Genomic DNA, 15,414 nt, shown 5'->3' with positions numbered 1-15,414 from the left:
TACGCTAACCCTGCAAAGGAAGCGTAGGTAAGCCCTAGGATGGAAGATCGGAGATGCGAATACGCATCCTACAGGTCTATGGAGGAGAACAAGACCCCCACCTGACAGTGTTCAACAGGTAGGAGACGATCCAAAAAATGCTGAACCTTCCCATGGGACAGGTCCAGCATGGGTCTGACACCCCCCCTCCCGATTTCTCAGGCACCAGAGAACACCGGGAGGAAAACGCCACGACGATGGCTTGCTTCGTCCACAGAGATTGGATCTCGTTGACCAGAGCTGTCACTGCTAGTGACCCTGACAATAGGGTCTGTACCAAACCCGAAAACGGGTGGGGTTGTGTAAATACAAGTCCCCGCCTCAGCGTTCTCTCCATCCACCTCGACATATGGTACTGCTGTAGCCATATGTGATGACACTCCCAACGCACCCGCCGCCATGTGGCGCAGGTCCGCCAGGAACTGTAGATAGGTGGCCCGGTCCCACCCGCTGTGCGTAGCCAACCCTGGACCCGTGGAGTCGGGTCGGAATCTGACACTACCCACGAGGCAATCGCACCCAAGGAGGGACCCCGACAGAAAGGGCCGGTTTGATACGGGGGAAGCTGACATCAATCTAGGTGACAAAAGCCCCCCCACTGAACACCCCTCCAGAACATGCTGAGGAGTTGTTCTGCAGCCGGACATGCAAGGCGTGAGGACCCCATGGGTTCCTACACACCGTAGCCCTGCAGTGATATTACTACCACCTAAATCACGCGCACCTCTTCTTTTCAGACCACTGCCGATCTCGCGGGAGTGGGAGGCACCAACATGATACCTGGCCTGGCGAAGGCGAGGTCGGGGAAGCCTGCACTGTGTGCCTCAAAAACGTTTCAAGCCCCACTGCTGACAACACTTATAGTTGACAGACGTAACACCAGGCTCAACCAACACAGCTTATGGTGTGAGAGCCGCTTGACAGCACAACATTCTCACGGACAGACCCAGGCTCAGCCATCAACTGGGTGTCAGCCCCTGTCCCCATGAGAAGATAAGATAAGATAAGATAAGATATTCCTTTATTGATCCCCTTGGGGAAATTCAGGGCAAAAAGCGAAGCGAAAAGTGGGGCCGCACGCGCTTCAACGAAGGCACGCGGCCAGCAGCCAAAGGAAATAATCACAGCCCCTTTTTCCGCTGGTGTTGGGGGAGGGAGTGATCAGAGAGCGGGCTGCTCGCGGCAGGACGTCGACGGCTTGTATATTCCAAGCCAAGCTCATCCAACATGGCCGATCCCTCGGCCGCCAAGGCTGTCGGCCTTGTGGACACCTGTCGATTCAACGCCCAGGATGGCCGCCTGTCGAGGGCTGCGTCATTGCCGCTGACGAGGCCGTGCTCTCTCTTCTTCTGGCTGCGCGGTGTGAGGCGGTGTGGGGCCTAGGACAATACCGCCCGCGCTCCAGCGGAAGACCAAGATCCTCTGCGGAGAGGGGAGCCCTGAGCGGTTATAGCTTGCGGCTACGTCAAAGCTAATAACGTCAACAACCTTGCGCGATGTGTCGACGTCGGCTGGCCCTCAAGGCCCCGCCACCAGAAACAGCAATTCGAAACACAGTTACTAATCGCTGCCAATTCCATACCGTGGCGGTACAGGCTTTAGCAGCCCACCAGCCACTCGCCGGGCCGACCCACCTCATGGCGTCGGCCGGGCGGGGCACTGTTTCAACATGTCAAAAGCAAAGGACTAATGCTAACACGGAGCACCAGTGGTGGTTGCAACCAGCAACCTCCACTGTGGTGTGCACCATGAAGGGGTTAATGAATAAATGAACTAACACCACGAAAATACTGTAGAATGGGCAAGCCCATGCATACAACGTTAAGGGGTTGCGGACCAGAGAGAACCAGTCCCGCATTCATTCATAATATTTAGGGCTGTCAGTTTATCGCGTTAATTAGATTAATTAATTACACAGCAAATTATCGCGTTATGAAAATTAACTCAAAATTAATTACAATTTTTTTTTTTTTTTTAAATAAATTTTTTTTTTGTAGCTCATTCATTCCATAAGAATGTAGAATACACATTTACAGACTTTTTTTTAATATGGTCCATTTGCATGTTCTTGGTATCTGATTCTAGGGACATCTATGAATCTCAGGGAATGTATTCCCAGTGTCAGAAATACTGTGGGCTAGATCCACAAAGAATGGATTGCACGGTGCAAGGTGCACCCTTACTTACAATTCATTATGAATTGAAAATGGGGGACCCTGATGTAAACGAGACGAAAGTCTTTCTCTGGTCTGCATCCCCTTAACAATTGTGTGTATTGAGCCATACTGTATTGTACCCATTCTGCAATCTGTTAATAACATTTTCATTCAATCAATCAATCTGCGCGGTGATTGATTGAATGAAAATGTTATTTTGAGTCAATTGTAATGAACCAAATGAGAATATCAATACATTTTTTTTTATCTTTGACTGTGAATAACACCATGCTCAAATTGACCAGACCTGAAAAATCTAAGCAAATTAATAGATGGAAGATGATTAAACAGAAGGTTTTGTAGATACAGTACTGAATTCTGCCATCTGGACACATGCAATTTGAAATATGGTTATAGAATATCAGGCATAAAATGGTTATGCGATTAAAATGCGATTAATTAGATTAATTAATTACAAATCCTGTAATTAATTAGATACATTTTTTTAATCGCCTGACAGCACTAATAATATTCACAAAAGCACACCAGCCCTAGACCTCAGCCCATTTACCCATGAAGGTAAACAAAGCCCCCCCGCAATACTCCCCCAGTAGACACCGATTGACCGTCAGCATGAATGGTTGAGAGGAGGGAAGACCGTAGTATAGACAAACCTTCCCGTAGCAGAGAGACAGAACAGAAAACAGTAGCCAAATATAGCATAGCGTTAGCCGCACGCTCCAGGATAACGGGGAAAACAACAACGTTTACCCAGATATCCCGCCGCTTGCGCCAATACACACTCGGTTGTCTCTCGGGACAATTCGAGCACATCACAAACGCCAGCATTTGTCATGCCTAGTGACATCCCACAGCGGGGAACAGTAGAACATTGACCCAGCATTTATAGCATTTAGTATTAGCAGCGTGCTCCAGGACAGCCTGGGAAACCTCCACCTCTTAGAGGGACGTTTACCCAAACATCCTGCCCCTAGCGTAATATACAACTCACAACAAGCAGCATTTACTAACACCAGCGATAATGCCTAGTGGTGTAAGTCCTACTTTGTGCGAGGTAGCTCGATAGCTACACCTCACACGCCGTCCCTCTGTCTGCTGTCAACAAGACAAGGAGACTACAGAACTCGACGCTGAGATGCATCGAAAATGCATCCCGCTGCAGAGTCGCAGAACCGCCAGAACATGCCGCGAAGATTTCAGGGGTAGGCAAATCTTCGGTAAGCACACAAACCTAATTACTCTAAACTTTTCATATCAACTAGTTGCATAGGGTGTCTTGCATCCGCTATGATGGAAAAGAAAATAGAGGAAGGGTGAGTGGTGGCCACGCCCAGTACTATATAGTACGGCAGTAGGGGCGGGGCCTGGCAGGTGCTGGGTGTATTTGGTTTTATTCGTTGATGGAGTACACTAGGTACATGAGATGAGGTATATCTCGGTATGGCTTAAGAGCGGGACGCGATGCCAGTACGAATATATAACTGAATTTGTGATGGAGCTTTGACAGCTACATGGGTGGTACAGTAACAGTCTATTGCTGGATCCATCTCCAATATCACGATGGACCGCGCCGGTGGCCAAAGACCCGAGGGTGGAGAGGACTTGAATGTGCACGGGATGGAATTTGTGCGTTTTGTTCCACGCTCCAATTTGGGTCCCAAATCAAGGAGAATGTGTCTCGGGTAGTGGACTCTAGTTAATATTATGTTCTCTCTGCAATTAGACTGCCCCTCATTCATCCCCATCTGCTATCTCTGAAAACATTTCCCCGCGGAGCGCAGTCAGTGCACCCCGTAGTATTCCGATAACGCTATATATAAACCATGCTGCATTCATTCGGAAAGAAAGACCTATTCCAAATGCTATTTATAGGGTTTGACAATAATTACACTAATGTTGCTCGCTCTCTCTCTCTCTCTCTCTCTCTCTCTCTCTCTCTCTCTCTCTCTCTGTGTGTCTTTCTGTCTCTGTGTCTGTCTCTGTGTCTGTCTGTCTCTGTGTCTGTCTGTCTCTGTGTCTGTCTGTCTGTCTGTCTGTCTGTCTGTCTGTCTGTCTGTCTGTCTGTCACTCTCTCCGTCTCTCCCCCAATTAAACTGTCCTACTCTACATCACCAGCATGTTTCGCAGCAAGTCACTTGTTCCTTCCTCTACTAAACGGGTCTGTAATTTTATATTGTTCAATTTTAGTTTTTTTATTCTAGCTTTTTCAGCTCGACCATTTTTTTTTTACAGGGGCCAATTTCGAATTGCATATCATTCTTGGTTGACACTGAAGTTAGTAAAATGCCATCCGAATTATGAAAAAGCTTTCTTGATGGAGAAACAGTGTATCAAAAATCTGAAAGAAGGAAAGATTTACTGTTTGAAATTCTCCCAGTTGTTAGATTACTGCTTCCCTCTGCTGATCAGCTCTTCCACCTTAGAGCTATATCTCCAGGCAGCCTCACGTTGTTCACTAAGCACAACATTTGATGACACAGAAGCTAATCTTCATTCAAACAGCAATGGCAGGCAGCTCGCACAGTAGAAGCAATCGTCTGTGTTATCTGATTTGGAGAGTATTCCTTCATTAAAAGGACAACAAAAAACGTCTCTGAAGGCTTATATTGTCAGAGAATAGGCTACGGTGTCAGAGAATTAAGCTACGCGGTATGCTCCAAATGGCATTGAGTTTCTCTCGTTCGATGTCACGGATAGGCTAGCTAGGGGACACAAATTCAGCCTGAGACGTTCAGAGTCGCTCCGGCTCGCACGCACACACACTATTGTCACCCATGTGTGTCGTTGCGATCTGGGTAGTGTATCTGTAGTAGAGCGCTGTGTAGGCTGCGTGAATACTTTGGGCAACCAACATGTCCTTCCGCGTTTCTCTGATTGGCCAGCGATCGGCCAGCCCTCTACGCTCGTTTTCCCCCTACGCCGGTAACGCGCGCATGCGCATTTTCTTTTTGACGGCACTCAAACGCCAAGCGAGGCTAATCGCGGAAATGTAATGTTATATTCGAATCCGTAGAATACATATTTATCAAAACAACATATTTATCAAAACAACTACCTGATTCACTCATAACGTTATTTCGCCAACACAGCCCAGCTGTCAGAAACTGTACATTGTAACGTTATATAACATAACGTTATATAATGTTATTTCGCGTTTTATTCATAACGTTATTTCGTGTGACAACACAGCCCAGCTGTCAGAAACTGTGCATTGAGGGGGTTTGAATCACTGTACATTGAGGGGGTTTGAATCACTGTTTACACTCCCCACTTACTGTACCATGTTCTACATATAGAACCTCATCTCATGCACCGGTTTGAATCAAAGCCCTATCGAAAGTACTCAAGCTCTACTGTATTTAACTATAAATGTTTACACTCCCCACTTACTGTACCATGTTCTACATATAGAACCTCATCTCATGCACCGGTTTGAATCAAAGCCCTATCGAACGTACTCAAGCTCTACTGTCTTTAACTATAAATGTTTACACTCCCCACTTACTGTAGAACATGGTACATGAGTATATAGTATATAGGGATGTTGCACTTGAGCACCACAGGTTTCACAACGCAATTATTGTTATTATTATTTACAAGACTGGGCATTTATTTAAAAAACATACCCTAACCACATAACAGATATTTAAAAGGTAATTAACAGGCATGTTCTGCAACATATATCCACTCTTGAACGAACATGGTACAGTAAGTGGGGAGTGTAAACATTTATAGTTAAAGACAGTAGAGCTTGAGTACGTTGGATAGGGCTTTGATTCAAACCGGTGCATGAGATGAGGTTCTATATGTAGAACATGGTACAGTAAGTGGGGAGTGTAAACAGTGATTCAAACCCCCTCAATGTACAGTTTCTGACAGCTGGGCTGTGTTGTCACGCGAAATAACGTTATGAATAAAACGCGAAATAACATTATATAATGTTATGTTATACAGTATAACGTTACAATGTACAGTTTCTGACAGCTGGGCTGTGTTGGCGAAATAACGTTATGAGTGAATCTGGTAGTTGTTTTGATAAATATGTTGTTTTGATAAATATGTATTCTACGGATTCGAACATAACATTACATTTCCGCGATTAGCCTCGCTTGGCGTGTGAGTGCCGTCAAGCGTGTATTAACCTGGGGGAGCCTCATGCGCATGCGCGGCAACGAGCACCTGGGGGGAGCCTCATGAGGGGGTAAACGAGCGTAGAGCGTTGGTATTCACGAAGGAGAGCGCTGGCCAACGCTGGCCAATCAGAGCAACGCGGAAGGACATGTTTGTTGCCCAAAGTATTCATGCGTGTAGGCTACATCATCTGGATGGACTGTTTCTGTGCGAGCGAGCATGCATACTATGGAATTTAATCCTGCCGGCGCCACTGCCGGCCCACACACCGGCCCACACACCGGCCCACACACCGGCCCACACACTGGCCCACACTCTGGCACACACACTGGCCCACACACTGGCCCACACACCGGCCCACATTAGTGGCCCACACACACCGACTCACACTGGCCCACACCAACTCACACACTGGCCCACACACCGGCCCACATACCGGCCCACATTAGTGGCCCACACACCGATTCACACTGGCCCACACCGGCCCGCCGTACAGACCATGTAGCCTGGGAGATGACTGAAATCACTGCAAGAGCTAGTAGGCAATTTTTAAGCATCTTTCTGTGGCAATTTTCATTTTTACATCTAACTTTTTCAGCCCTACCCTACCAAAGTGGGCAGATCGGATTTTTTTTTTGGACCAGCCCACTTTACTTCCGGCCCATCGGGATTCGTCCCGAACGTCCCGATGGCCAGTCCGGGCCTGGACTCTGGAGAAGATGGTAAAGGCATGTCCCATAATGTTGGCATCATTTAAGTAATCAATTCATCCAATGATTATTGTATCAATTCATTTAAATCGGTGCATCTAAACAATTAATTTTCATACAAAAAAAACCTATATGAAGAGAGAATAAATACCTGGAGAACAAACCTTTTATCATAACCAAAAACATTAAAATAAATATATTTAAAAAAAGATGTCCCTTTCTACAACTTTTTCTCCCATCCCTGAATTGAGTTGTTATGCCAATTATCTTCCTGGTCGTTGCACTGCCCTACTGTGGTCTGGGCAGGATGTAGACTACCACATGTCTCCTAGTAGGAGTCGCTATTGCAACGACCAGGACTCATACCCCACCGTCTTTCCACCCGCGAACACTGACATTGTGTTTGTAGGGACGACTGACCAAGCTGGAGGTACCACTGACACCGGGATTTGAACCCCGGGTCTCAGCGGTGGTAGGCGAGCAACAAAAAAAATGTGTTTACGTTTTGAAATTGTGAAACACACGCACGAGCATATGCGCAATGCGCATGTGCACACACATACACACAGAGCCACTCACCTGGTGTCTCGATGTCCTGCATGCCCACAGACATGGTGTATTTGACCAGGTCTGACAGAGCCCTGGACAGCTTCATGGTCTTCTTCTTCCTGCTGGGTGGACAACAGGTTGAAGGTCGAAAGATAAAAAATCATATAACGATGTTTCAAATGACGGTTTTGCTAAATAACGATTGATACAGTATACGTGATCCACCAAATGTAACTGTTGTATCTTTGCACAAATGGGTAGACAGGCCGTAATTCAATATTCAAACAAAAATAATTTTTATTTTTTTTTATATATATTTTTTTTAGCGTTTATCGCTTTATTTCTACTGGGCAGTCCAGTAGAGAGAGATAGAGGAGGAATGGGAAGACATTCGGCAAATAACGACGGGTTCGAGAATCGAACCCGGGTCGGCCGTGTCGTGGCTGAGCGCGCTATGTGGTTCGCCACTGGGGCGCCCACAAAAAGAATATTTGAGTACCAATCTCCCATTCAAATATATATATAAAAAAAAACGATTGATATGAAATTAACTTTATTGATACAGAATTTTTTCGTGATTTTTGAAAAATGCCTGTAATGCAAGCCAATACATGGGTACTACAAATACAACACACAATTAACTTGTTAATTGTAAGCATTTTACATCAGCTTCAATGTGGTACTAATATGTAAATTATATTATTGAAGAGGTCATATTGTGCTTTTTGTCTTTTCCCCTTAACTTCAGTGTGTTATATAGCTGCAGGTGCATGTAGAACATCTGCAGAGTTAAAGAATCCAAAATCCCCAAATCCACGTCAAAGGGAGTTATTCTCTGCTTGAAATGCCTAGTTTTTAGTCCAACATTTCCATCCGTTACATACAGTACCTACGTCACACACTATGTAATACAATAGTTTACTCATATATAATTCTATTAATTATTCAATAATATCAATAATGCAGGACCTGTCGCAGAGGTCTTTATTCGGCATGCAACGACACTCAATGTTTTAGCGGCACACACAGTGGTTAGTTTTTAACACACACGCACCAGAACACACACGCATGCATTGTCTTTTAGGATCGCCGATGCGATGCTCCTCTGCGCTTAACCCATCCCGTCGTCCTTCCCACCAAGGGCAGCCGGGAGCAGACGAGGGCTGTGGCGTGAGCCACGCCCGGGGACCATCCAAGTGCTCCTGCCCATCTTCGTCACGGACGCGACAGCGTTAGTGATCTGTTGTTGTGCATGTTTTTCCATTGGGTTTCTCTTATCGGGGGGGAACCCTTGCGAGCACGGGGAGAACATGCAAACTCCACACAGAAAGGTATGGGAGATCACCCACCTGGGTACCTGGCATCGCGGAAACCTGGTCCCCAAGCGGGAATCGAACCCTGGACCTTCTTGCTGTGAGGCGACAGTGTTACCACTACGCTTATTGTTCTTGTGATAAAAAAAAAAGATATGCTCTGGTCTGACTTTACGTGTCTCAGTTTGTCAAGATGGCCGCTCACTCAAAAACCCTTTTCTTTCTCTTTTTCCACCAAATGGTTTAAACATTTTAGGCAAGAAATGAGATATGCAATTGCTGGATCTGATCGGCAAGGTCCAGTTTTACCGTTTGATCTGAATTTCATGAACTAAGAAGAGCAGCAACAGAGGAATGAACAGGGCTTGACATTAACACTTTCAGCGCCAATCACGAATAAAGTCGGGTTATCTCGCCAGCGGTTCAGTGCCAAAACCAGAGAAAAGTCGGGTTTTCATAGTTTTTTCTTTTATTCGATTTTCATATTGTATACAGTCTCACAGACCACGGTGTATCATTGGGAACCTTATGAAAATCAGCCAAACCATTTGAAACCTTATTTCACACTGTGTTACATTTTATATGGTCCGGGCGGAGAAATGTATGGACATCAATACTGGAAAATCGTGATCAGACAATTGGAACATTAATTTTGGAATACGTCCTAACAAATGTAAGGACTATATGACATCAATCCTACTTTGATCCTAGAATGATTTCACATTGATCGCAACGATCATATATCACATACTCCAAAACGTATGCCGTTGCGGACGATCAGAGCACCCCAAACGACCCCCCCGCCCCCCCCTTGATGCCTTCATGATGAAACATAATACCTATTATATACCTTTGATTTGGAAATAGTATCGTGTCCAGGCAAGCAACGCAAACGACTTTTGCAAAATGCACATAGCATTCCATAACTCAGCTTCCAGGAATTAGCCCGGATCACTCTGAAACTATACAATATTCACCACGGGATAACACGCAAACGTATACATGAAAAACGTAACTCTTTTTTACATGTTGGACGAGAGATAGTGACTGAGCCATAGTATTGTCTCCATAGCTATAATATAGAATATAAATATAGCTCTGCGAACATCGTGATGCACCGTGAAAATGCCTATCTTTTAAAGCGTGGCCCATTGACAGCAGGGATGGGGATACACACTGACGCTGAATGAGTTAACACCCGCCACCCGGCAAATGCGGTTAGAATTCGGCAGTGGCATGTAACTCCGTCACTCTTACCAGCCACTATGGCGGGTGACCTTTTGGTAGCATTTTCTATGAAAAAAAGATCATTGTAGTTTACAAAAGGTGCACGAAAGTGGAATTTGCTTAAATTATACATAAATCGGTTTTCATATAAATCAATCTTCACTACGACTCTAAAACGATGCATGGTCTAGGGAGACGCAGAAATGACAGCTATCAAATCCATTCCGGGACAACGGAACACAGTGTGCGCTCCGTAATACACTCTCTGCTCTTCTCTCTCCTCTCTTCCCCCCCCCCCCCCCTCCCCCCTCGGAACACAGTGTGCGCTCCGTAATACACTCTCTTCTCTTCTCTTCTCTTCCCTCTCCCCCCCCCCCCCCCCCTCGGAACGCAGTGCACGCTCCGTAATAGTCAGACTGGAAAGACCAGATGAGGTCAAAGGAGTTTGATATTATTTACAGAGGATGGCCAGATAATGTTGATATTTAAACTTAAAAAATTGATTGAGAACTGATGAGTCCAAAAGCATGTAATTTGTTATTGGCACAACCAATTTAAAAGCCACATTCATTTAAGCGTGGGGATTTTCGGCTGGTGAAAATGCTGAGTGGCTAGTGACTTTGGAAAACCACTAGCCACAGTGGCTGGTGAGCCAAAATGTTTTGATTGATAGAAACTTTTATTAACAGATTGTAGAATGGGTAGAATACAGTAAGGCTCAATACACACAATTTTTTTTTTTTTTTTTTTTTTTATCTTTTTCCCCCTCCATTTTCCTCCGATTTTCTCCCATCCCAATGTTAGTCGTATGCCAATTCCCAATCCCTTCCTGGTCGCTGCGCACTTACCCCCCACAGTCAGATCATCTGGGAGAGTGGAGGCTATCACGTGCTTCCTCCGACACACGTCCAGCCAATCACCGCTTCTTTTCACCTGGCAGCGCGGATTCTCACTGAGAGGGCGTAGCGTGTGGGAGGACCACACTATCCCCCTCAGGTCCTATCCGCGCTTAGCAGGCGCCCCGACCGAACTGTAGGAGTCGCTGTTTACAACGACCCGGACCCACCCCGCCAGCTTCTCCCACCCTCTAATACAGCCAATTGTATTAGTGCGGACGGCCAGCCAAGCTGGTGACAACCCCGGAGCTGTGAGCTGGATTCGAACAGGCGAATCCAGCTCACAGCTCCGGGGTTGGTGACGAACGCAATCTCCGCTCGGCCACCTAACCGACAATTGTTAAGGGGATGCAGACCAGAGAAATACTTTTGTCTTGTTTACACCAGGGTAGGGATGGGTACCGAATTCGGTACTTTTAAAAAGGTACTTACCGAAACACGTCGGTACTACAGAGTATCGATTCACATGAGATACCAAAAAATATATATAATAATAATCTTTGTGGATCCCGCCCTTAGTCTGTGTGCGTGTGCGTGTGTGTGTGTGTGTTCATACTTGATGTGGTGCTGGGGGGCACGGGAGGCGCTGCTGGTGCTCTCCTGGTCCGTGTCCGTGTCTTCGAAGCTGGACGTCTTCTTCAACTTGGCTGTCTTTTTCTACGGGAGGAGGGACAGTTCAGCTTGGTTAATAAACAGATAGCAGAGAATAATAACATCTTATATTATCTGAGCAGTAGGGCTGTTCCCTCTCAGGTCCATCGGTTTGATCTTAAGTCGACTGAGACTTTGCTAGTCGATCAGTTGTTTTTTATGTATTTATTCCCTCTCACTAAGTTATTTCCTGAAAAAATAAGAAGAGCACATCACTAGATTTAAAGAGGTCCTCCTGCATGATTGCATGTGAGGAACTCAGTTATACAGATAAGACGATAAAATCCCTAAGACAATTAGTTGTCTAAGAGCTTCTTTAATCAAGGACAGCCTGACTGAGCCCATTATCTGTGCATGACACCAACAAATGTGGCATTGCAAGCAACATTTGTGTAGTTCTTTTTTATCCACTTTTTCTCCTCTTTTCTATTTTTTCTCCCATCCCAATTCCACAGTGCCAATTCTCCCCTCCCCTGTCTTGAACGTTGCTCGCATATGCCCCCCACTGGCCGGTTGTAGGGAGGATAGAAGCCTTGCATCACGTGTCCCCTCCGATACACGAGGAGGCAGCCTGTCACATCTTTTCACCTGCCAGCGCAGACTCTCATTGGCGAGGTGTAACGTGTGGGAGGCTCACACTACCCCCGCCATTTCCTGTCTCTGCTGTGCAGGCGTCCCCAACCAACCTGTAGGGGTCGCTGTCCACAACGTCCAGATTACCACCCATCGACTTCCACCCCCTAACTCTGCCAATTGAGTTAGTATGACGGCTGGCCCAAGCCGGAGGCAACACCGACAGCCGGAGTCGAACCCGGTGTCTCTTGTGTTGGTGACGAGCGCAATGTCCGCTGTGCCACCCAGATGCACATTTGTGTAGTTCTGTCTCTTCCAACATGGCTGCCTGTAACCACTTTCAAAATAAAATGCCTAATTTCTGTGCAGCAGTAGAGCAGGTAAAACACTGTTCCACTGTGACTCATTCTCAAGATCCAGTAAGACGACCAAATTATAACATTTCCGTTTATATATTTCTCATAAAACATATCAACCATTGTTTTGCACATAGGAACTATCGTTTCTTCCAACATGGAGGACAAATGGGTATTACAATCTTTCCATGGAAAGGCCTCTATTCTATTCTTCTCTATTCCTGGCAGAATTGCGTTGCCATCCCATCCTGCACTCAGATGGGTGTGTAAGTGTGAGTGTGAGTGTGTGTGTGTGTGTGTGAGAATGTGAATAACAACTCTACTAGTGGTGCTCCAAAATGGCTAGAATTAACATTATTCTCCATTTTGTTATCTTTGGTTCTTGTTCAAACCAAGTTCCTCACTCTTGAGATCATGTACAGACTACAATGTCCCGTTTCATTTGGAACTGCGTGAAAACCATGGAGGTCCAACATGCTCTGGCGGGCATTTAAAACAATATAATACTGGAATGTGTTTAGCGAAAATGAAAAAGGAGGTCAAAGTGCAAAAGGAGAGAGAATAAACAAGGAAGTGAATTAACAAGGAAGTGAAAGAAGGAAAAGATGACACGGCAGCCTTTTACATATTTTTTAATAGCTTCATTTTTAGCGACGTGACACCGTTTTGTAGCTTCCATCTGGCCAGTTTACTTATAGGCCTGAAGAGATTCCTCTGGAAACTGGAGTAATTCAATTACTAAAAAGCATCAATGCAAATTCTTTGCCTCGAGGCACTCGTTTAATCCATATAGCTATATATAGAGCACTGTGTGTCGCACGGATTAATTATTACCGTTGCAGAAAGCACTTACCTCATGTGATGAGGAAGACTGATCTGAGACACAGACACTTTGTTTAGCTCCCTGGCTACTTCCTCACCAGCTTTCTTGCCTGTTCTTTCAACACAGAGGCTGGACACACATCAACTGGCTGCCCTGGACGCCTTTGGAGACCTATTTCAGAATGTGTCTATTCTATCCGCAGTGTGTATATCCATCTATCCGACTTGGGAACGCGCCATCACAGCATTCTGTCTGAACGCACACACTTATACCGGCTTTGCTAGGTTCAGTGTGGACAACCCAAAGCTGGCAGAATAGGGGGAGTACAGACGGACAGAGAGAGAGAGATAGAGAGACGGGGAGCATTTCCTAAGCTATGCGCTTTTCCGGTCGAGTTCAGTTGAGTCTGGATAGTGAGACCAAGAACATCAGGGAGGAAAAGGCAGGTTGGAGGATGGGAGCCACGAGGAATGTGAGAGCTAGGATCTCTCTCTCTCTCTCTCTCTCTCTCTCTCTCTCTCTCTCTCTCTCTCTCTCTCTCTCTCTCTCTCTCTCTCACCTTGCGTTTGGAGAAGGTCCCCATGAAGGAGCGTGCTGTGCGCTTGTTGCTGCTGGGGTTCCCCTCATCTGCTGTGTCTGTCCCATCATCACCTTTGACCTGGAAACACAATCAAAAGGATATCCATCATCTTTAAAGGCCCAATCAGAGTTTATTTTGGACGATAGAAATGAGGTGTATATTCACATACATTCTTTTTTTTTTAAACTTTATTTTTTTTTAGCGTTTATCGCTTTTCTGGTCAAGCATGACCGACAGATACAGGGTGAAACGGGATATAGATCAGGGGAAGACATTCTGGTAAATGACGGCGGGTCCGGGAATCGAACTTGAGTCCACCAGATCCGTGACGCAGCACGGTTTTCCCCGACGCAGAAATAGCGCAGAGATATGCGGTGAGCTACTGGAGCTCCCCTCACCAATGAGAATTAGAGACATAGATCCTATTAATATAAGTCCACATAGCTAGGAAACAATGCTAAACACTGAAAAATGCCATTTATAAGATAGTTCCCCTTTAAGCCCGGTACCGGGCTGAGATTTATTTCACATCACAAATAGATCAATATAGTCTGTATTAAGTGATGTTGTGTTTATTTTTCAAATGAAGCAAAGAGTAAAGACACTAACCCTTGGTTAATAAGAACACTATGAAATAATGCAGTGGATGACAGCACTCTCTCTCTCCAACAGCGTCTACATTACTATGTGTGTGTGTGGGTGTGTCAACACTTATGACGCCCAGGTGTTTGGGTGCACTATGGGTAACAAAAAAAAACATCTTCTCAATCAGCTCTGTCACACAACACTTGATTAAGAGAGAGAGAGAGAGAGAGAAAGAGAGAGAGAGAGAGAGAGAGAGAGAGAGAGAGAGAGAGAGAGAGAGATGAGAGAGAAAATAATAGAGAGAATACTAAATTTGGCTGGATTACAATGCTAATACCTAAAGCAAGTAAACGAGAAAGCTGTTAGATAAAGACAGATGAGAGAAAACGAGACGAAGCAAAGTTTTCTCAAAGATCTCACAGGAGAATTTTAACCAGAGAGAAATGGAGGTCGGGGGTCAAGGACTACAGCCCCCTCAGCATCGACGGGGCACCGGTTGAGAGAGTGAACAGTTTCAAGTACCTCGGAGCCCACATATCCGAGGACTTGACATGGACCACACACATTGACAGTGTTGTGAAGAAGGCACGACAACGCCTCTACTTCCTCAGGCACCTAAGGAAGTTCCAAGTCAGTCAGAAGATCCTTAAGAACTTCTACTCATGTACAATAGAGAGCATCCTGACTGGCAATATCACCTCCTGGTTTGGGAATAGCACTGCACAAGACCGTAGCAGACTACAAAGAGTGACACGTTCAGCCGAACGCACAATTGGAGGGGGGCTTCCCACCCTCCAGAACATT

General features: G+C 45.6%; 1 protein-coding gene across 2 annotated transcripts in view; it reads right to left on the bottom strand.

The window, feature by feature from the left end:
• plch2a (phospholipase C, eta 2a) overlaps nt 1-15,414 on the bottom strand; it is a 371,794-nt gene that overhangs the window by 28,457 nt on the left and 327,923 nt on the right. For both annotated transcript variants that reach the window (XM_084333948.1, XM_084333949.1), the window contains 3 exons: nt 14,005-14,103; nt 11,599-11,699; nt 7,637-7,728 (listed from right to left, as the gene is read on the bottom strand). In XM_084333948.1, coding sequence (XP_084190074.1) covers nt 7,637-7,728; nt 11,599-11,699; nt 14,005-14,103 — 292 coding nt within the window. The remainder of the gene's footprint in view (nt 1-7,636; nt 7,729-11,598; nt 11,700-14,004; nt 14,104-15,414) is intronic.

Source organism: Notolepis coatsorum (genome assembly GCF_963971535.1).
Source record: "Notolepis coatsorum genome assembly, chromosome: 17".
In the NCBI taxonomy this organism is placed as follows: domain Eukaryota; kingdom Metazoa; phylum Chordata; class Actinopteri; order Aulopiformes; family Paralepididae; genus Notolepis; species Notolepis coatsorum.
This window is presented reverse-complemented; position numbering and strand designations above follow the sequence as displayed.